Source organism: Palaemon carinicauda, chromosome 13 (assembly GCF_036898095.1).
Source record: "Palaemon carinicauda isolate YSFRI2023 chromosome 13, ASM3689809v2, whole genome shotgun sequence".
NCBI classification, from domain to species: Eukaryota; Metazoa; Arthropoda; class Malacostraca; order Decapoda; family Palaemonidae; genus Palaemon; species Palaemon carinicauda.
The window spans coordinates 35,393,035-35,417,254 of NC_090737.1; the positions used below are offsets into that span (position 1 = coordinate 35,393,035).

Here is a 24,220-nt window from a genome sequence, read left to right on the forward strand (position 1 = left end):
AACCTTCCTACCGGTTGGTTGTGCGCCCTGTTGACGCTGAGGTATCCTACTCGCGTCTGCCAGTTGAGGTGGTTCCTCCACCGATGCGACCCAGTGTGGGTTGCCATTCGCACGTTGACGTTAAGCGACGCTCGGAGGTGGTTGTTGACGTTCAGTGTGTCACTAGGAAGACGTTCAACAACCAGCAGAGGTGACTTGTTGTGACGCAGTGCGTCAACCTCAGCAACCCGGTAGGGTGTTGACTGCACAACCCAGACAGTCTAGACAGTTTCGGGTTGACGCTGTACTTCCTCGCGTCCCCATGGTTGTTGACAGTTCACAGACTGTGCAGCAGTACCATGATATTGCGTCCGGCTCCGTCACGCATCCACCAGTGCGACCGGATTCAGGGAGTCAGACGTTGCCCACTCCGTTGCCGTTTCCTCATCAGTTTCGGATGAGGAACCCTCTGATGAGGACGTTGCTGAACAAGACGATCAACCCCCAGCCCTGCTATCCATCCAGAAGATGCTGAAGAAGGAACGCTGCCCAGTCAGGCTGTGGATGAGTCTGGTAGGGACACTGTCATCCGTGGATCAATTTGTGTCACTAGGAAGACTACACCTCCGTCCTCTTCTATACCATCTAGCTTTTCACTGGAAAAAGGACAAGACACTAGAAGCGGTCTCGATCCCGGTTTCCGGAAAGATAAAGTCTGGTCTGACTTGGTGAAAGGACTGTATCAACCTTAGAGAGGGTCTTCCCCTGACTGTTCAGACTCCCAACCACGTTCTCTTCTCGGACGCATCGGACGTAGGCTGGGGTGCGACATTAGACGGTAGGGAATGCTCGGGATTATGGAACTCGAGTCAAAGGACAATGCATTTCTACTGCAAGAAAGCTACTGGCAGTACGTCTGACCTGGAAAAGCTTCAGGTCTCTCCTTCAAGGCAAAGTGGTGGAGGTGAACTCGGACAACACCACGGCTTTGGCGTACATCTCCAAGCAAGGAGGGACCTACTCTCTGACATGGTACGAGATCGCAAGGGACCTCCTCACCTGGTCAAAAGGTCTAGATATTTCACTAGTAACGAGGTTCATCCAAGGCAACTTGAATGTCATGGCAGATTGTCTCAGTCGGAAGGTACAAATAATTCCAACAGAATGGACCCTCCACAAGGATGTATGCAAGAGACTTTGGGCCACCTGGGGCCAGCCAACCATAGATCTCTTCGCAACCTCGATGACCAAGAGGCTCCCAATATTTTGCTCACCAATCCCGGACCCAGCAGCAGTTCATATAGATGCCTTTCTACTAGATTGGTCACATCTAGATCTATATGCATTCCCTCCGTTCAAGATTGTCAACAAGGTACTGCAGAAGTTCGCCTCTCACGAAGGGACAAGGTTGACGCTAGTTGCTTCCCTCTGGCCTGCGAGAAAATGGCTCACCGAGGTACTTCGATGGCTAGTAGACGTTCCCAGAACACTTCCCTTAAGGGTGGACCTTCTACGTCAGCCACGCGTAAAGAAGGTACACCAAGGCCTCCACGCTCTTCGTCTGACTGCCTTCAGACTATCGAAAGACTCTCGAGAGCTAGAGGCTTTTCGAAGGAGGCAACCAGAGCGATTGCTAGAGCAAGGAGAACATCCACCCTTAGAATCTACCAATCGAAGTGGGAAATCTTCCAAAACTGGTGCAAGTCAGTATCCGTATCCTCGACCAGTACCTCTGTAACTCAAATAGCTGACTTTCTCTTATATCTGAGGAAAGAACGATCTCTTTCAGCTCCCACTATCAAGGGTTACAGAAGCATGTTGACATCAGTCTTCCGTCACAGAGGCTTAGATCTTTCCAACAATAAAGATCTACAGGACCTCCTTAAGTCTTTTGAGACCACGAAGGAGCGTCGTTTGGTTACACCTGGTTGGAATTTAGACGTGGTACTAAGATTCCTTATGTCAGACAGGTTCGAACCGCTACAATCAGCCTCCCTGAAAGATCTCACCTTTAAGACTCTTTTCCTGATATGCTTAGCCACAGCTAAAAGAGTCAGTGAGATTCATGCCTTCAACAAGAACATCGGATTCTCATCCGAAACGGCTACATGTTCTACAACTTGGTTTTCTAGCCAAACACGAGCTGCCTTCTCGGCCTTGACCAATATCGTTCGATATTCCAAACTTATCGTATGGTTGGAAATGAACTAGAAAGAGTCTTATGTACTGTAAGAGCTCTTAAGTTCTATTTTAAAACCTTTACGAGGCCCGTCTGAAGCTTTATGGTGTTCAGTTAAGAATCCATCTTTGCCTATGTCAAAGAAGGCTTTATCCTATTTTATCAGACTGTTAATACGAGAAGCTCATTCCCATCTGAATGAGGAAGACCAAGCTTTGCTGAAGGTAAGGACACACGAAGTTAGAACTGTCGCAACTTCCGTGGCCTTTAAACAAAATAGATCTCTGCAAAGTATATTCGACGCAACCTATTGGAAACGCAAATCAGTGTTCGCGTCTTTTTATCTTAAGAATGTCCAGTCTCTTTACGAGAACTGCTACACTCTGGGACCATTCGTAGCAACGAGTGCAGTAGTGGGTGAGGGCTCAACCACTACAATTCCCTAATTCCATAACCTTTTTTAATCTTTCTCTTGAAATGTTTTATTATTGTTTTTGGGTTGTCCGGAAGGCTAAGAAGCCTTTCGCATCCTACTTGATTTGGCGGGTGGTCAAAGTCTTTTCCTGAGAAGCGCCTAGATTAGAGGTTTTGATGAGGTCCTTTAGTATGGGTTGCAACCCTTCATACTTCAGCTCCTAGGAGTCGCTCAGCATCCTATGAGGATCGCGAGGCTCAGTAAGGAAGACGTACTTAAAAAGGCAGAGTAATTGTTCAAGTCGACTTCCTTACCAGGTACTTATTGATTTTATGTTTGTTATTTTGAATAACTGCTAAAATGAAATACAAAATACTTAGCTCATAATAATGTCAACATGTAATGCTGGTCTCTACCCACCCCCCTGGGTGTGAATCAGCTATATGATCACCGGCTAAGTTTAATATTGAAAAATGTTATTTTCATTAGTAAAATAAATTTTTGAATATACTTACCCGGTGATCATAAATTAAAGGACCCTCCCTTCCTCCCCAATAGAGACCCAGTGGGCAGAGGAGAAAATTGGTTCTGTGTTGACATGGAGTACTTGAGTACCTGCTCGACAGATGGCGCTGTTGATGTACACCCCCACCTGTATAGCGATCGCTGGCGTATTTTGTCCTTAGGTTTTTCTGTCGGGCAGCAGAGCTGACAGCTATATGATCACCGGGTAAGTATATTCAAAGATTTATTTTACTAATGAAAATAACATATTTCCATTCTGGTGTACAAATTGTGTATTTTTAAATTGAATTTTTTTCTTTTTGCTGAATTAAAAAAACAATGAACTTGGTCAAAAGGTCACTCAAAAGATGAATTCTAATTTTGTACAACATTACATGGCATCGCCTTATTTTCCAGTAAGATGGAAAACACCACCTTATATAAGAGCTCTTTCCACAAAAGACAATTTATCCTTTTCCGGGGATTTAGTATTACAGTCATTCCAAAAGAAATGTAAACGGAAAGGCAAACTTACATATATCATATATAGTATACGACACATAACTTTGAAAGTATTTGTAATTCCAAAGCGTTCAATTCCTTTCTGCCTAAAATCGGGTGTTATGACAGGTTTACCGTGAATTGCTATGTCCGCAGCTTCCAATCCTAGATCTTTACTCGAGGTGTGAACTCTATACATCGTCTGAAAATTGAACATACTGTAAGCATACCAGAAGCAAATATGAATAACGAAGAATACCTATACTGTACTGTAATAAACTTATCTAAAATGGAGGACACTAAAATATAACAAAATTTAGTATACAAACACTTATGAAGTAAATCACTACCATAATCTAACAGCATAGTGTGACAATACTCGTTCAGGCATACTTTTTGGGATTGATTATTTTATAGTTACAGTATTTGTATCTTTATGGATAAAGTCACAGCCTGAAGATTTTAAAACAAACGTTAGTATCTTCACTAATACTTTCACGCATTGGTCCACTGAGCAATTATCAGAAAAAACAATATCGGTATACACATTAAGTTCAAAAAAAAAAAAAAATAATATATTTTGAATAGTTCTGAAAAGTAGTTAATATAGGGATCAAATGTCTAAAATCGCTCTTTTGTTATGTAGCTTATTATCTGAAAGGAAAATCAATCTAAACAGATACGAGAAATTTAATTACGTTGCAAAAACTGTTGCATAGTTTTTGGTTATCACTGAGTAAACACAATGTTTGTGATCAAATGTATAAAATATCTTTACACCTTCAATGCTGTGAACTATAACTTAAATGTAGAATTATTGTTAACTGATCTCAGCAGATGTTTGCTAAGGAGATTGTTTATATGGATTACTTAGTTAATAAATCATGAAAGCCTGAGTCGACTGATATAATAAAAAGATGCAGCATTATGAATACAAAGAAAATATTCAAAATTCAATCTCTATGGTTCTATACTAATGATATATCCAAGAACATAAGATAAAATACACAAAATCTAATCATAAAATTGTACATATATGCAATACTCCAGTTAAATGATACACCTAAATATAAAATTATTAAATATTACGTCATTTTGCTGTACCGTTGTATCTGGTAGCTTATATACATAAAACCAAAACCAATACAGTATCAGAGTTTACCAGCAATGTGTGCCCGTACACTCCAACAATACCAATCCCCTTGATTATAAAGTTTTTATCAAAGAATTAAGTGTACAGGTATTCTATTTTTTGTAAGTAAATTAATTTACCTCCATTTTCCAAATTATTTTACATTTAGAAAAAAAAATCCTTATTCAGATCTTTGAACATGAACAAATTTCTTCGTAAATTTGAATAGGGTTTTAATAACTGAAAATAGCTCTTGAATATCTATAGAAAAAAATACTCATAAATATGAGTTAAGTAATAGTAAACAGAACTACAAAGATATGCAGGAGCAGTAAGGTAACCCAAAGTAAGTACAGTAATTGAATTATTTACATTTAACATCTAATGCCCCTTTTCCAAGTGCCACAGTTGAAAGGCACCTAGGTCACGAAAGTATAACCCCATTGTCAGAACTGATAAAAATTTTTACATTATTTTACTTAGATCTTTGTGTAGTATATTTTCACCAAAGCCACTATTTTAACACTAAATTTAACCATTATTTAGAGGAGCTATGGGTGTGTCACATTTCTGGAATATAGACTCCATTGAAAGTGATTGCCAGGATTTTAGTAGGCTCAGCATTTCTGAATGCTAGGACATCATCTACATAAATGTGGCATTGTGAGATGGCTAACCTATTTCTTACGAGTATAAGAACTCATCTCTGAAAGTTTATTCCATTGTGAGCTTAAGACCTTAAGCATAAGTCAACTGGTGGTAACAAGTGTAGGGTTTGAGTAGTGTTGTGAAAAAAAGTTATGTTGAAACTGGCGAGGACAAAGTGTAAAATCTCTATAAAGACAAGAGCTGTGGCTATAGAAGATGAAGTTGAAGAGATCATGGTTGATGGGATGAAAACATACAACCATGATGTAGAAGACAGACTTGATAAGCTGACATGCATTGTCTAGTATTCATTAAGAGAGCGGAACCACCAACAAGCGTCCATAACCTATAGCACTAGAGTAAACCTCAGACTCGCATAGGAAGAGACACAAACATACAGACGATGGTGATGACTCAATATGTCTTTCTGGAAATTTCTATAGTTACAGTCAACAGTAAGGTTGTTCGACAACCAGTGCCTCAAAAACCGGTTTCAAGAGTCCACTGAGGTCTTCTTGAGGGACTTTAAAGTCACCATGCATGGTTGGCATGAAAGAGAAAATACAATACAACTCAGGCAGATATTGGCGAAAGCACCTACAATGGAAGTGACAGGTTAACCTCAAAATGTCTTAGAAATCATAATTAAATACTTCTGCGACTACTAAGGAAATATGCTTTGTATAATACACGAAAAAGCAATATGAGGGACAGCTATCAACAGAAAATTTTCAATCCATACATAATGTACAGGGATTGTATGCACCTTCTCCAGGAGCAGAGAACAGAGATGGGTAGTGTCCCAGGCCCTCTTGGACAGAGGAACTTTATATTTAACCAATATTTAGAGGAGTTATGGATGTTTCCATTACTGGAACATGGATTCTTCTTTTGAAGAAGATTTTCACAAACACTAGTAGGCTCAATAGTTCTGAGAGTGCCGGGGTATCATCTATATAGATGGGGCAGTATGAGCTAGCTACTTCTCGTGAGCAGTAGAAAAACTCATCTGCCGAGCTGATTCTCATGTAGTTACATTAAGTGTTTGACTAAATAAAAGAAGAAACATTAACTGTGAGCTTGATGACCTTGTATAATTCACCAACATAAAATTATTATAAACATTTGCTATGTATAATATACATGAAAATTTCAGTTAGTTGACAAGTCATACTGTCATTGAACAGAATTCCTTATGGTAAGTCACATAGCGAGAATGGAATTTCCTATTTCATAGAAAATTATTGATATGCAAGACAATGATGTAAATACATTAAGAAAATTAATCCTTTGAGGGCATAATTTTTTTGGGAAAGCTGCAAGTGTACTATCAATTCCATAATAAAGTATACAGCTTCCACAAAGCAATACTATCATAGCCTGAATAAAATGATTCAAGTCATTCTTACACACATTATATTACCTCGTACCACTGTGTCTATACAATACATTTGTATGCACAAAAATAAATTTGTGTGTGAACATACGAACCAACAATTTCTAGAGACGAACCTCGAGCATATTAAGAAACACGTGCATGCCAAGCTTCACACAGAGGCGGGTGTTGTGGGGGTCATACTTGAAATTTTCAAGGACAATTTCCCGTTGGAAAGGTATCTCCAGGAAGCGGATCACAATAGAAGAGGTGAGGGTCGATACGGCTCCATTTAATACTTCTCTGTTGGGAGATCAAATAGTCAATAGTTGCAGGTTTAAAGATTCAGATTTGTTATTCTAATAGCATTGGAAACTTTCCTGTACAAAACAGAAGACCGAATCGGTCCAGCTTCAGAAGTTCGAACTTGCCGTGAATGTTTTTACGTTAAACAGGCTGACATAAGTCTCTCTTTATAGTTGATGGATAACAGATCTCCTTTAACGTTTTTACTGATCTTAGGATATTTTATTTTCATTATTCATTAGTTCTCTTATAATTTATCTATTTCCTTATTTCCTTTCTCAACTGGGCTATTTTCCCCTGTTGGAGCCCTTGGGCTTATAGTAACCTGCTTTTCCAACTAGGGTTGCTAGCTTAGCTAGTGTCATAATAATAATAATAATAATAATAATAATAATAATAATAATAATAATTATTATTATTATTATTACCTTTATTATTATAAAAGCTTTACTACCCTGCTCAAAATCAAAGATTGGTCACTTTACAACTCTTGAAATCTTTCATTTGCCAAAAGAAACATGGTCCTATTGTAGGTAATAAAAAGTCTCACATTAAAAACAGAAGCATAGCTAATCTACATGTCTTCAAAAGTTTCCTGCTCCAAAGAAAAGCAGAGTAATTTTTCAGGGCTTAAAATATTTCATGTTCAAAACAGGTTACTCTCAAGTCTTAAGAAATCCTTTTTAAATCATGTAAGGTATATTACCAAGTCTTATGTAATGTGAAGTAGTAATAAATTTGTTTGTTTTACATTGTGAAAGTATGATAGTCAAAAGTCTGCTAAGTGTTTTCAGCATGTTCAGTCCAGTTCACCTTATAAATATATTAAAATCTTATGAATAAAATAATCCAATATTCAACTAATACAGTATAACATTGCAGCATGAATCAGCAAATACTTCAAAATAAGAACAACAGCATCTATTACCGTTAGTGTCCTTTATTGCACAGATCTTACCCCACATTAGCTTTTGTAAGCAGCTCATGATCTGTAAGTAATCCGGTATCATGCTCGTGGATCAACTCAAATTCTGTCCACGAATCAAGACTGGTCACTGGGCGGGCTTGGAGAAGGTAAACTGTATCCTGAGGAGATAAAAAAAACTAATAATTATGGATTTAATGCACTTAATACATGATCTAAAAGGTTACACATAATGCATCTCATTATGTATGTATACACACACACACACACACACACACATATATATATATATATATATATATATATATATATATATATATATATATATATATATATATATATATATATATATATAATGTTATTTTTATAATAAAATAAATTTTTTAATATACTTACCCGGTGATTATATAAGCTGCAACTCTGTTGCTCGACAGAAAACTCTACGTTAAAAATCCGCCAGCGATCGCAATGCAGGTAGGGGGTGTACTTCAACAGCGCCATCTGTCGTGCAGGTACTCAGTACTCAATGTAAACACAGAACTCAATTTTCTCCTCGGTCCACTGGGTCTCTATTGGGGAGGAAGGGAGGGTCCTTTAATATATAATCACCGGGTAAGTATATTCAAAAATTTATTTTATTATAAAAATAACATTTTTCAATATTAAACTTAGCCGGTGATTATATAAGCTGATTCACACCAAGGGGGGTGGGTAGAGACCAGCAATAATTGTTTACATTATTATGAGCTAAGGATTTTTTATTTCATTTTAGCAGTTATTCAAAATAACAAACATAAAATTAATAAGTACCTGGTAAGGAAGTCGACTTGAACAATTACTCTGCCTTTTTAAGTACGTCTTCCTTACAGAGCCTCGCGATCCTCTTAGGATGCTGAGCGACCCCTAGGATCTGAAGTATCAAGGGTTGCAACCCATACAACAGGACCTCATCAAAACCTCTAATCTAGGCGCTTCTCAAGAAATGACTTTGACCACCCGCCAAATCAAGTAGGATGCGAAAGGCTTCTTAGCCTTCCGGACAACCCAAAAACAATAATAAAACATTTCAAGAGAAAGATTAAAAAGGTTATGGAATTAGGGAATTGTAGTGGTTGAGCCCTCACCCACTACTGCACTCGTTGCTACGAATGGTCCCAGAGTGTAGCAGTTCTCGTAAAGAGACTGGACATTCTTAAGATAAAAAGACGCGAACACTGACTTGCTTTTCCAATAGGTTGCGTCGATTATACTTTGCAGAGATCTATTTTGTTTAAAGGCCGCGGAAGTTGCGACAGCTCTAACTTCGTGTGTCCTTACCTTCAGCAAAGCTTGGTCTTCCTCATTCAGATGGGAATGAGCTTCTCGTATTAACAGTCTGATAAAATAGGATAAAGCATTCTTTGACATAGGCAAAGATGGTTTCTTAACTGAACACCATAAAGCTTCAGACGGGCCTCGTAAAGGTTTAGTTCGTTTTAAATAGAACTTAAGAGCTCTTACAGGACATAAGACTTTTTTTAGTTCATTTCCAACCATACGATAAGTTTGGAATATCGAACGATATTGGCCAAGGCCGAGAAGGCAGCTCGTTTTTGGCTAGAAAACCAAGTTGTAGAACATGTAGCCGTTTCGGATGAGAATCCGATGTTCTTGCTGAAGGCATGAATCTCACTGACTCTTTTAGCTGTGGCTAAGCATACCAGGAAAAGAGTCTTTAAGGTGAGATCTTTCAGGGAGGCTGATTGTAGCGGTTCGAACCTGTCTGACATAAGGAATCTTAGTACCACGTCTAAATTCCAACCAGGTGTAACCAAACGACGCTCCTTCGTGGTCTCAAAAGACTTAAGGAGGTCCTGTAGATCTTTATTGTTGGAAAGATCTAAGCCTCTGTGACGGAAGACTGATGCCAACATGCTTCTGTAACCCTTGATAGTGGGAGCTGAAAGAGATCGTTCTTTCCTCAGATATAAGAGGAAGTCAGCTATTTGAGTTACAGAGGTACTGGTCGAGGATACGGATATTGACTTGCACCAGTTTCGGAAGATTTCCCACTTCGATTGGTAGACTCTAAGGGTGGATGTTCTCCTTGCTCTAGCAATCGCTCTGGCTGCCTCCTTCAAAAAGCCTCTAGCTCTCGAGAGTCTTTCGATAGTCTGAAGGCAGTCAGACGAAGAGCGTGGAGGCCTTGGTGTACCTTCTTTACGCGTGGCTGACGTAGAAGGTCCACCCTTAGGGGAAGTGTTCTGGGAACGTCTACTAGCCATCGAAGTACCTCGGTGAACCATTCTCTCGCGGGCCAGAGGGAAGCAACTAGCGTCAACCTTGTCCCTTCGTGAGAGGCGAACTTCTGCAGTACCTTGTTGACAATCTTGAACGGAGGGAATGCATATAGATCTAGATGTGACCAATCTAGTAGAAAGGCATCTATAAGAACTGCTGCTGGGTCCGGGATTGGTGAGCAAAATATTGGGAGCCTCTTGGTCATCGAGGTTGCGAAGAGATCTATGGTTGGCTGGCCCCAGGTGGCCCAAAGTCTCTTGCATACATCCTTGTGGAGGGTCCATTCTGTTGGAATTATTTGTCCCTTCTGACTGAGACAATCTGCCATGACATTCAAGTTGCCTTGGATGAACCTCGTTACTAGTGATATGTCTAGACCTTTGACCAGGTGAGGAGGTCCCTTGCGATCTCGTACAACGTCAGAGAGTAGGTCCCTCCTTGCTTGGAGATGTACGCCAAAGCCGTGGTGTTGTCCGAGTTCACCTCCACCACTTTGCCTTGAAGGAGAGACCTGATGCTTTTCCAGGTCAGACGTACTGCCAGTAGCTCCTTGCAGTTGAAATGCATTGTCCTTTGACTCGAGTTCCATAATCCCGAGCATTCCCGACCGTCTAATGTCGCACCCCAGCCTACGTCCGATGCGTCCGAGAAGAGAACGTGGTTGGGAGTCTGAACAGTCAGGGGAAGACCCTCTCTAAGGTTGATATAGTCCTTTCACCAAGTCAGACAAGACTTTATCTTTCCGGAAACCGGGATCGAGACCGCTTCTAGCGTCTTGTCCTTTTTCCAGTGAAAAGCTAGATGGTATAGAAGAGGACGGAGGTGTAGTCTTCCTAGTGACACAAATTGATCCACGGATGACAGTGTCCCTACCAGACTCATCCACAGCCTGACTGAGCAGCGTTCCTTCTTCAGCATCTTCTGGATGGATAGCAGGGCTGGGGGCTGATCGTCTTGTTCAGCAACGTCCTCATCAGAGGGTTCCTCATCCGAAACTGATGAGGAAACGGCAACGGAGTGGGCAACGTCTGACTCGCTGAATCCGGTCGCACTGGTGGATGCGTGACGGAGCCGGACGCAATATCATGGAACTGCTGCACAGTCTGTGAACTGTCAACAACCATGGGTGCGCGAGGAAGTACAGCGTCAACCCGAAACTGTCTAGACCGTCTGGGTTGTGCAGTCAACACCCTACCGGGTTGCTGAGGTTGACGCACTGCGTCACAACAAGTCACCTCTGCTGGTTGTTGAACGTCCTGAACGTCAACAACCACCTCCGAGCGTCGCTTAACGTCAACGTGCGACTGGCAACCCACACTGGGTCGCATCGGTGGAGGAACCACCTCAACTGGCAGACGTGAGTAGGTTACCTCAGCGTCAACAGGGCGCACAACCGACCGGTTGGAAGGTTGTTGGCCAGAAGGAGGAACCACCTCAACTGGCAGACGCGAGTAGGTTACCTCAGCGTCAACAGGGCGCACAACCGACCGGTTGGAAGGTTGTTGGCCAGAAGGAGGAACCACCTCAACTGGCAGACGCGAGTAGGTTACCTCAGCGTCAACAGGGCGCACAACCGACCGGTTGGAAGGTTGTTGGCCAGAAGGTTCTTCTCCGCATTTAAGTCCTCTATCAAGGACGCAAGCTTGGACTGCATGGCTTGCAGCAAAGCCCATTTAGGGTCTACGGGAGCAGGTGTGGCAACAGACGGGGTTAGCGACTGAGGCGGAACCGTTTACCATCCCTGAAAGCCTTGTTATGTGTGACATAATAGTACAGCAAAACTTCAAAGGCTTGACAAAAGCTGAGAAGTTGACCTGTAAACAACTTGGAGCGTCTCCTGGCTAGGCGCCAGGGCGAGTCTACCAGAATTGAGAAGTCTATCTGGGCAGAGGCATGAACTCCCAAGCCGAGAACTTCTCTCGTGTCATATCAGACTCTCGCTCTATAAGCCAGTTTAAAAGAAGGGAAATCAAAGGCTGTATCCCTAAAAACTCCTCCTGGTGCAAAAACCAGTCACCTAGCCAACGTAACGCTCTCTAGGAGAGCGAGAGAGCACTAGCTTAAAAACAACGGCTTCGAAGTAGCTAGGCCTAGTGTAAGTTCTGACGTTTAGGCGAACGAGGAGCAGCAGTTACAAGATCCGGACGAAGATCCTTAAAAAAAAAAAAAAAATCATCATGATTTAATTAAAGTCCATAGGAGGCTAAGCAGCTTAAGGCTCCTCTCCATCTGACAGAGTCCTCAAGGGAATATCAGTAGGAGGGAGAACAGCAACTTCCTCATCTACAGGAACCTTGTCCGATAAAAGCTAGGTTACCTCAGTGAGTCTCTCACTGGAGCATTAGTAGCAGACCAGAAGGCAACGTCATGTAACTGCTTGACAGTCTGTGAACTGTCAACAACTGAACTGTCAACCACAACAGGTGCGTGAGGACGTACAGTGTCCACTCGAGACTGCTTTGACTGTCTAGACTGAGCAGTCAAAACAACTCTAGAATGCGGAGGTTGACGCACCGCGTCAAAACAAAACAACTTAGACTGTTGTTGTACCTCGCGAACGTCAACGGAAGGTTCCGTGCGTCGCTGAACGTCAACATGCGGCTGGCAGGGTACACTGGAACGCATGGGTGGCGGGACTCTCTCAGCTGGAGTGTGGCAGAAGGTCGCCTCAGCGTCCACAGGACGCACAACCGTGGTTGGTTGTAGGCTAGAGGTTGGTGTCAACCTTCTCCGCACGAGAGTCCTGCATCAATGACGTTAACTGAGACTGCATGGTCTGCAGCAAAGACCACTTAGGGTCTACAAGAGCAGGTGCGGCAACAGACGGTGTGACTGCCTGATGCGGTACCGCTTTGCCTGTCTTAGGAGGTGAGCAGTCGTCGGAAGACTGCAGCGAGTCCGAACTGACCCAGTGGCTACAACTGGGCCGTTGGACTTGCGCGGAAGGGACCGACTTGCGCTTAATAAGCTGCGAGACCTTGGTCCATGGTTTCTTACGAGAAACCTCTTCCGCAGACGAGAAATAAATGGGCTCTCTCGTCTTTGTGTGGGTGGGGCGATCTTGGGTAGATACGGCCGAAACCACGGAGGGAAAAACGTCTGTTCGTTGATCAAGGCCTCTCGAACCCATAAGTCGTTCGACATTACTTCTCCCCTGGGCTTGGGAGCTTGCAAGAGGTCCCGGACTAGGTGAACGACAGGCACGAACAGACGAACCCTCGGACGCAACACTGTAACACTTTGCGCATATCACTTTATCGATTTTCTGTTTTGCACTTATTTCACTGAAATCGAAACTTTTACTGATTTCTACCTGAAACACGCAATTCTACCCTTCATTAAAAGGTAGTAATTGCGAAATCAGTCGTATAATGCAGCTCATTAATAGTAGCAAAAAACAGAAAACATATATAAAGATAAAAAATTCAGTGGCTGGGAAAGACACTAAACACTAGTTCAAATAAACTACGTTTACAATCTCTCACCGCACATAGCCTGGGGACAAGAATAAAACCCTAGAAACGTTTTACCTTTCTCCCCGTACAGAGACTAGGGACGAGAGTAACACTAGAACAACGTTACCCGCTTGAACGGAACGTTTTCTCTCCTCTCTCTCCCTCCGTCTCTATCTCTCTCTCTCTTTCTCTCTTGATTTCGCACCTAAGAGAAGAGCCCAATTATATATCGTCAAAAAACATGTTATTTGACTAAAGGAAAAAACTGAAAGGTTTTCCAAATAAAAAGTTCCTTTAATTTAGAATTTAAAACATTTAAGCTAAGAAAGAATGAACAAAACGTCAGAATCGATTTACTCTTACTGCAAAGTGAAACCGTGATACACTCTCTCTATCGTAACGATAGAGCGCATGTTGAACGTCCTGAACGTCAACAACTGCGTAGTCTAAAAAACTAAACGTTAGTTCATCTTTGAAAACAGTACGAAGACTATCAAAGAAATTCTTTCATAAAACATTAAATTTAAAAAGTTTTAAATTCTTTAAAGGCTAAAAACGATATAACGGGCTCAACGTTGATTAACTTCGGTTCCAAGTTAGGACCGCCTACTATCAGGAAAGGTCGCATATAAACAAAACATAAAAATTTATTTTTATATGTTTATAATAAATGGAAAGTTAATCGAAGAGGCCTAATAAAGGCGGAGAGATATAAAATATATAGATCTATAACGTGTTAAGCAAAATTACTAAAAACCTAAACACACTTCCGTCTAAGGGAAGGGTCGGCCATTTAAAAGTGAAAGAGAGTCCATACTCTCTTTGTCACCATAATTAAATCTATCCAAAACGAGTTCAAGTTTTGAGATGAAGATAAAAAACCTGCATAGCGAAAGCTCAAAACTAGAATAGTGTACTTCACCAAATAGTTGTGAAAACAAATCCAGTTAGTAACAGCGAATTAGTAGGTCTTGCCGGTAGCCCGACAGAGAGAAAATTGAGTTCTGTGTTTACATTGAGTACTGAGTACCTGCACGACAGATGGCGCTGTTGAAGTACACCCCCTACCTGCATTGCGATCGCTGGCGGATTTTTAACGTAGAGTTTTCTGTCGAGCAACAGAGTTGCAGCTTATATAATCACCGGCTAAGTTTAATATTGAAAAATATATATATATATATATATATATATATATATATATATATATATATATATATATATATATATATATATATATATATATATATATATATATATATATATATATATATATATATATATATTATATATATATATATATATATATATATATATATATATATATATATATATATATATATATATATATATATATATATATATAATGTTTATCTGCATATTTAGCTGATAGCATATTAACAAGGTGTAAAATTACCAAATATCAAATATCAGCAACTGAAATTAGAATATTAGAAAATTAGATCGAGCAACAAATAAAGTTTTTCTAAGAATAATGTTTCCTCAAGTGATGTCACAATTTTGCTTCCAAGTCCCAGTCAGACTTACCTTTATGACAGCAAATTCCAAGTCTCTCGGGGAGCCATAAGCTTCCTGAAGGAAAAGAGCAATTTCGGCGAGACGGAGAGCCATCTCATTCGAGAGACATACCTGTTCTCTGTCTTTGTCTTCCACGGTCACTTCCGATGTCCCTCCACTTTCTGAAGGAATTAAAAACTCTAATAATGGGGATTTTTTTGTAAGCAACGCTCAGACTAACAGAACAAGATAGCTTAAAATAAAAGAATTGCCAAAATCGTTCGACTAAAAAAGCTATAGATAATAAATTGGTTTCTTTGAGATGCACTTTTATTAGTATTTCTAATTTGTGTCAATGGATTCAAGTGGATTTACAATATGTTATCATGATGGTATTGGTAACTATTGTTGTTTTAAGTAACCAGGAAGAAATCTTTACACTAAAATAAGTCTGGAGAAAATTGAGATAATTACTGCTACATTCAAATTGTAATTAACAGCACCTGAATGGCAAATATAGTTTGGTCTAAGGTATTGTTTATCTTAATTACCTGTTGGTAAAGCAAATTAGTTCGTAAGCAGTTTTCCCTTTTATTCTATCCAAGTCTCAAGGTTTTCCCTAGTCTTTTTATTATAATGTATCAATACTATGAACATATACTTGTTATAAGTCATAAGACTACATTATAGCTTTTTGATTTGGTATATTTTTAATTGTTCATGTTAGTATAAATTATTCAACCCGGCCACCTGGGGGGGGGGGGGCAAGCTCGCCCTGCTAGGTGCCGGTCCCAAGCCTGGATAAATAGGGAGGCTTGACGTTAAGAAGGGCATCCGGTTGTGAAAATCCCCACCAAAACCCATGAAATGGAAGCCGTTGTAGATGAACCGATTCTCTGCATCGCGCAAAAAGCTTTAGTCGAAGAAGAAGTATAAATTATTCAATACTAGTGACAATGGCAACTGATGCAAAAAGGTTCAAAGTAGGCATATTGGAAGGTAAAGAAGTTCATACGAATTTAACATAAAATCTTGTGTTCTTCTACGTTTTCCTTCACCTCTGCATGGAAATGACTTGAAGGAATGCAGGACAGGGACTAACCCACTCTCCCTTCAATGACTAAAAGCGAGTTAAGAGACTCTTTAGCTATGGTAAGTAGCTCTTCAAGGAGGACACTCCAAAATCAAATCATTGTTCTCTAATCTTAGGTAGTGCCATAGCCTCTGTACCATGGTCTTCCACTGTCTCTTGGGTTAGAGTTCTCTTGCATTTCTCTTCGTCTTGTTTTGTTAAAGTTTTTATAGTTTATATCGGAAACGTTTATTCTAATGTTGTTTCTGTTCTTAAAATATCTGTTTTCCTTTCCTCACTGGGGTATTTTCCCTGTTGGGGCCTCTGGGCTTTTGGAATCCTGCTTTTCCAACTGGGGTTGTAGCTTAGCAAATAATAATAATAATAATAATAATAATAATAATAATAATAAGCTCACATCAATTTCCTAACATCAGGTTTTTTACCAATGAAAGTGAAAGATCTGTCGACTACATTTCAGCTGGTCAATTCTCACAAACCTAAGCACTTTCTATAAAAAGAATTTGTGATAAAATATAAAATTGTGAACTATTTATCTGAAAGGTATCTATTGGCAATACAGTATTGCACATGATTCTCTTACATGGAAAAAAACTGACACTCAATTTTCCACAAAATGCTTACCATTCATGACATGTTTGGTTTTCTTCTCTCCTCTGGTCGTTTTTGTGACCGATAGGTGGTCTCTCCACGTTCTGTGAACTACTATCGTATCGGGGTCAGAAGAGGCAGACACTACGCTCTGTAATAAAAATGAAATATATTCCCATAGGTAATAACGCCAGGAATTTAGGCTCATGAACAATCATCATTGACCTCTTTATAGGTTTAAAAGCCAATCATGAATGGCAGAGGCAAGGGGTAATGCAAATATCTTAGCAAAACAATGCCCTAAAAACTGACCATATATACATATAATCAATGCCCAAGCCCCTTTCCACCTAAGCAATGACCAGCAAAGGCCAGGTAATGACTGCTGATGACTCCGCAGGTAAACCTATATGTTCCCCCATATCATTCACCCTTAGCTCACAAGGTTGGTGAGGTTGCAGACACTAAAAGAAACAATCAAGCTTGAGTGGGTCTATAACCCCAGTCCATCAGATCCCAAGGCAGGGATGTTTCTAAGAGCTGTTAGATACAGATGATCTAGTATTTACAGCAAACTGAGGAAGAGGGGGAAGAAAGATTGAAATGTGGAAGAATAGAATGAACAGCTCATTCAGAAAAATGTCCATGTGGTTGTTGTGGGAAAGGCATGGAAGTGAACTTTAGAGATATTGAGAACCCTGTTGTGATAGACAGATATGTCTTAGGAGAGACAGATACATTTGGGTCACAATAGACCATTACAATATGGGTTAAGAAACCAGTCAGAAATGTAGTGGCTGCAACTCGATGAAACGGAGAGATTAAAAAATTATTGGTTAATGAAAATATCTATAGACCTTATTATTATAACGATTATGGGGGAAGATTGTATAACAAATAAGGAGTTGGTAGAGAGCTGTAGTGTCCAGAAGTCAAAAAATGGCTAGTAACTAAAATTTTGAGATGGTTAGGACATGTGATGAGATGGAATGAAGTGCATAAAAATTTAGGATGGTTTGGACATGAGATGAGACAGAATGAAGTGCATATGGTATGATAAACACTAAATAGGGAAGTGGCAAGACAAAACCCAAAATAAACCTATCCTCATTAATGTTTCCAGACATATAAGATAATTTTGGAAGGTATTCTTATGGCTTGGAACTTTAAAAATTCTATCGGTTACATTTACACAACAAAATTTCTATAATTGATTAGTGTGATAAAGAGAGGCACCATATTGACCTACTTCTCCAAGGCCATAGTTTGCGGATATGGTGATATTAGCCGGATTCCCTGTCACAGGATCTAGTGTGAAAATGACACCTGCAACTTCTGCTTCTACCATCTCCTGAACTACCACACCCATCCCGTCATTCACTGCCTGTCCTCGTTGCCTGTAAGTATACAAAATACTTTGCTGTAATATTATTTTTGCTACAAGAGTATAATTTAATCATGTGGATTATAGTACTGTATTTCAACTAACAGACTAAGTTCAAGAAACAAATACCATATCATGCCAAATAGTCCAAGACATATGTCAGTGTTCAGCAAAAGTTATTCATCATAATAGAAATGATAATAATAATAACGATAATAATAAAGTGGATGACAGTAAAATCAACTGCTAAATTTTACATCATATTTCCATAATTTTCTTAATTGGTATAAATGTAATTTGGCAATTCCTAGAATCTGCCACCAAAACTGCAGTCGACATCAAGATTTCTTTCAAAAAGTATAAAAAAAAGCACAATTTCTCTTTGAGTTAACCTCCTATATTCGACGCTCTGAAAGGTAAATTGTGACGCCCAACAGGTAGTAATTGCCTTTAGGATGCTATCAAGGCCTTCCACTCCTAGTAAGGTTTCATTCTGGCCTGCTGCAGAGGTCTCATCACCATCCTCAGCGCATCCTGAGGACCTCACGGCAAATCTGAAAAAGCAAAGGTCGTCCGTTTGAAAAGGGAATTAAAAATCAATACGCAAATTCTTATTTTTGCTATAAAATTGATTCTGAATGGAATATACTATATTGTAGTATTAAAACTTTTAAATAACATTGATAGGTAGAATATATCTATATTTCAAGAGAATATAACGTGTAACACATTATTATGCCATGCAATTAAGCTGAACAGTATCAGGTCATGCAGTTGAGCCAGACATCATCTGATCATACAGTTACTACCGACATTACTACTTTAATGAAACTGCTTATAGAAGTACATTTTGTAAATGATTTTACCTACGCCCTTGAAATGTTCCCTCAAATTCTTCCTCCAGCAAGTTTTTCAAAGCCTCTTGTATTTCTGAGCAGACGGTAGTGTTCTTGAATAATTCGACGGCTCTGTCGAAACATCGAGTAAAAATTACACATAAAATAAAAATCAATGAAAAGTTATGGAAAATCCAAACAAGACCAGAGAATAACAACAATGACAACACTGACTGATGCAAATTTACAAAATTATGGAAATACAAAATTTGTAGACGTCTAAAATTTCAGGGAGACAAAATAACATGCTGTATGTGACATATAGCTTACGAAAACAATTATCAAAACATTCTTGATGAGCCTTATGTAAACCAAAAAGCTATAATTAATCAAAACAAAAAATTTATGTACTGTACACTATATTAAATTTTCTTAAATGAGGCGGATTTGCACTGACTGGCAGTGGTGCCCTTTAGGCTCAGGAGTTTCCTGCTATCTACTTGGTTAGAATTATCTTGTCTAGCCAATCAGCGATCAGGAAATTTTTACGAGCTAAAAGGGCACCCCTGCGAGTCTCTGCAAATCTGCCTCACTAAAGAGAATTGACTACATTAAATTTTGAAAAACGCAAATGCTTATCTTTCATTCATTGGAAACTTCAGACAATTTTAGTAAATAGAGAAGGTTCACCTTCCACACGCGTCTCTCATTTGTTGTTGACTAGAAGACCCAACGGCCTGTTCTAGGACCCTGACAGCCTGTTGAAGGTCTGGGCACTGTCGAAGTTGCTTCCGCCATGCACTGACTGTCACTACAATCCCGTTAGGAACCTCAAACTATGCGTTGGGATGCGAGAAGAGATTTATCAATAATGATAACAAACAATAACAAGAATAGTAATAATAATAATAACTAGAATAATACACCGTGCCATGTCTGTTGATCTTGGTTTTAAAATCCCCAATTATATGCGTTGTATATTTTGAAATTAGCAGGAGCTTTCGCACTTTTTCCAAAGTGCCTCTTCAGCTGAAGGGGCACTTTGGAAAAAGTGCGAAAGCTCCTGCTATTCCTAAAATATACAATGCATATGATTGTGGATTTATTACTCAATAATAACAGGAACAACAATAATAATAATAATAATAATAATAATAATAATAATAAAGCGTACAGAGGTAAGGTCCCCTTTTTTTCATTTGTTTGATGTCGGCTACCCCCCAAAATTGAGGGAATTGCCTTGGTATAAAAATAGATAGAATAATAATAATAATAATAATAATGATAATAATAATAATAATAATAATAATAATAAAGCGTAGAGAGGAAAGATCCCCTTTTTTTTCATTTGTTTGATGTTGGCTACCCCCCAAAATTGGGGGAAGCGCCTTGGTGTATAGATAGATAGAATGATAATAATAATAATAATAATAATAATAATAATAATAATAATAATAATGATAATAATAATAATAATAACAGTAATATAAAAATAGTTATACTGTATTAATAATGACTATGATAATAACAATATATAAAATATAAGCATCCACATATATATTGTTTTTAGGAATTCACAGCCAATGTATAGGCTCCCTAGAAAGTCCAATAAGGATTCAACCTCTGCATATATTGTACATTCATCTCTCGCTGTCCGCTTTTAAACTTATCCATATTTCTCTTTGATTGATCAGAGTACAGTAAATTTTCATTGAAGTGTACTCATTTAGTATCATCTTATAGAGAAGAAAAGACTCATTGTAGTATAATAATATTGGTCAATTAAAAATAAAATAATCAAACTAAGTTTAATTTCACTTAAAAAAAAAAATTGTGCTATGCAGTAAAAAGTTCTTACTTAGGAAACTATTCTAAAAAACTTTTTGTAAGAACATAAAAATTATGTTGAATTATGTCACATATGATGTATGGTTTAAATTTTCCTATACCCATTATCATATTTTAAGATATTTTGAAATTTATGAATAGTTTTTGAAATTCTGTAATTTCACTTTTTTAAATTTTTCTTTAATAGATTTGTAATATAAGACACTCATTTTGATGTACATTTTTTTAAATAGAATATTTTTAACTTGCTGAAATATGTTATGAAAAGCTAAGTAACAAAAATGAAAGGTTCAAATAATGGAACAAAGAATTAGAAAAATAATGTAAAACCTCTAAACTGCAGTTTACCAAAACAATATGATGCAAAATATAGTATTCAATGTCTATAATTTTCTGTCAAAAAGTAAAGTAGCACAGATATATATTTTTGCACAATGCAGCATGCTTTTAATGACCTTTCCCATTATATATGCTGTGTATTTACTACAATTTTCCAAATTATGGGTGTATTTTAATCCTATATTCAAAATTAGTTTAATTCATTATATGGGTAATTATTTATAAACAACATGAAAGCAAGAAAACATAATTTAATTGTAACATTCAGGAAGTATTGCAATTAATTATGTACATAAAATATTCAACATATAAGAAAGAGGCCATTTATAAATTACAGTATCTCAATATTCCAACAATTTTATGTATGTCACTAGTAAATCAGTACAAAACGTAGTTGATATTATAAGAAAATGAAGAATGTGAAAATAGAGAAAGAAGAATGTGACAACAGAAAAAGAAAATGACAAAAAAAGTTGGGAAAAAATATAAGAAAAAGAAGAATGTAGCAACAGAGAAAGAAGTAAAAGACAACAGAAAAATAAAATGAAAAAAAAGGAAAAGATCTGACAACGGGAAAGTCTCTAAACTTCTGTATTGCTCGTGGAAAGTACACGAAACAATGGTAAATGGTATACTATAGCCTATATACAAAGGAAAAAAATATTCTTTTCAGCAGTACAATTCATCAAAAGCAACCATCAGTACCATTAACCAAAATGAACTCACTGGATGAACCGACATATCCTTGAGCAATGAGAGTTGGCCCAAAGAGGCACCCTTGCCACCTGTGAGACAGGTAGCACGGCACAGGTAATCAGATATGCCTACGACAAAGGGACCCGTTTCTTCTACCTCCAGTTGTGGCTCTATCATAGGAGGATGGCATTCTCTTTCAGGCACTGGACACAAATCGTTGTATCTGATTGAAAAACAGTATATTTATTTATGCAATATTTTCATATATCAGAAAGAAACACAAACAAGTGACGGAAAAATATGCGAACGTTATTTTCCCTTTAATCAATTTCCTTATTTTACATTCATAAACCGTATAGAGGAAAGGTCCCCTTTTTTTCATTTGTTTGAAGTCAGCTACCCCCCAATTTTGGGGGAAGTGCCTTGGTATATGTATGTACATTCATAAAGCATCATAAAAGTTGTTTGACAATTTACATAAACTTGAAATATTAAATTAGTTTTCATTAAATTAAATTATTTATGAACAAACACAAATGCTATTATTTAGGGATATTTTGAACTACACTATGTTGAATTTGAATGACTATTGTGTAGGCTACAAATTACAAATTAGCCATTAGTAAATATATAAAATATTCTTACATTAATCCCTTACCTGTCTGAGAATATAGTAATGCCCCATCCATGGTTATGAGTGGCAGCAACCGAGTTGAAATTGACTTTATGGGTCAAGGACCAAGGATCACCCGTATGCAAGGTCACACCATGACCTAGTTTGTGCCAGAGGTCATAATCTTTACCTCCAGCTGAAAACAACAGAAGTATTCAACATGATTTGAGATATAGGGGTTGTCTCATCCCTATATCCTACATGCCTTTAAATTGACTGATAAAGTCATTAAATGTTCTATTTCTATGTGGAGGAAAAGACAAATAATAACGAATTTCACAATGATTTGAAAGAGAACTTTGGAGGATTCATTACTCAAGAATAAACTGTTACCAACATATTGAAATAGAACCAAAAGTGACAGAGATTTTGTATAAATCATCAATTAATGAGAAAAATGACAAAAGATAACATTGCTAAAATCAACATCTCTCTTACTCTTTTCATTCAAATCATTAATTTCTGAAAACATGATTCAGTCTTTTGTTGCTTGATCAATAAAAGCTTTGCAATTTCTCACCACGGAATTTGACTAGTAGATCATGAGGAAGAACCCCATCTTCAGAGACATATGGGAGACTTAGGTCTGTATATGTGATGGGGAGGTATGTCCCTTTTGCTTTCTGCATGTAGCCTAACTGGTAACTGTTTGGAAAAAGAAAATATTTCAATTATTATAAAACAATGTCTGTGAAGAATTTCCCAGCATAAAAGCTATCTGAGCAAAGATCTGGCGGTAATTTTAGCCCTCTGAAAGCGTTGTAAACAATATAGAGGCTCTCTGAGCAAAGATCTGGTGGTAATTTTAGCCCTTTGAAAGCGTTGTAAACAATATAGAGGCTCTCTGAGCAAAGATCTGGCGGTAATTTTAGCCCTCTGAAAGCGTTGTAAACAATATAGAGGCTCTCTGAGCAAAGATCTGGCGGTAATTTTAGCCCTCTGAAAGCGTTGTAAACAATATAGAGGCTCTCTGAGCAAAGATCTGGCGGTAATTTTAGCCCTCTGAAAGCGTTGTAAACAATATTGAGGCTCTCTGAGCAAAGATCTGGCGGTAATTTTAGCCCTCTGAAAGCGTTGTAAACAATATAGAGGCTCTCTGAGCAAAGATCTGGTGGTAATTTTAACCTTTTTTTATAAGGTAATAAAATTTTCATGTGTATTGTTCTTTAGAGATTTTCTTATAAAGAAAAAAAAATATATCTTTCAAGGATCTTGTAATACAGACCTTGTCGATGACGTATTTCATAAAAATTATTATAAAAGATGTTGATTTAATCTCAATCCCTCAAGAAGATTTTCTAATATTTGTGACTTGTTCAATGTCTTTTTTATCTCTATCATTTGTACATGGAAAACATTGGTTTCCAAGCCAAGGTATGATTATATTATATATTTCATTTTGTTTTAAGGATAACATTTATCAAATATATATATATATATATATATATATATATATATATATATATATATATATAGGCTATATATATATATGTACATATATATATATCTATTCTGTACACACACATATATACAACAACAAATGCAG

At 38.1% G+C, this 24,220-nt stretch overlaps 1 protein-coding gene across 2 annotated transcripts in view; it reads right to left on the reverse strand.

Moving 5' to 3' along the window:
- Nucleotides 1-24,220, reverse strand: part of LOC137652281 (rifampicin phosphotransferase-like) — a 455,498-nt gene that overhangs the window by 21,902 nt on the left and 409,376 nt on the right. For both annotated transcript variants that reach the window (XM_068385577.1, XM_068385576.1), the window contains 12 exons: nucleotides 23,195-23,319; nucleotides 22,660-22,810; nucleotides 22,032-22,224; nucleotides 19,809-19,954; nucleotides 19,149-19,250; nucleotides 18,675-18,836; nucleotides 18,148-18,295; nucleotides 16,932-17,049; nucleotides 15,245-15,396; nucleotides 7,998-8,125; nucleotides 6,871-7,036; nucleotides 3,613-3,780 (listed from right to left, as the gene is read on the reverse strand). In XM_068385577.1, the coding sequence (XP_068241678.1) occupies nucleotides 3,613-3,780; nucleotides 6,871-7,036; nucleotides 7,998-8,125; nucleotides 15,245-15,396; nucleotides 16,932-17,049; nucleotides 18,148-18,295; nucleotides 18,675-18,836; nucleotides 19,149-19,250; nucleotides 19,809-19,954; nucleotides 22,032-22,224; nucleotides 22,660-22,810; nucleotides 23,195-23,319 (1,759 nt within the window). The remainder of the gene's footprint in view (nucleotides 1-3,612; nucleotides 3,781-6,870; nucleotides 7,037-7,997; nucleotides 8,126-15,244; nucleotides 15,397-16,931; nucleotides 17,050-18,147; nucleotides 18,296-18,674; nucleotides 18,837-19,148; nucleotides 19,251-19,808; nucleotides 19,955-22,031; nucleotides 22,225-22,659; nucleotides 22,811-23,194; nucleotides 23,320-24,220) is intronic.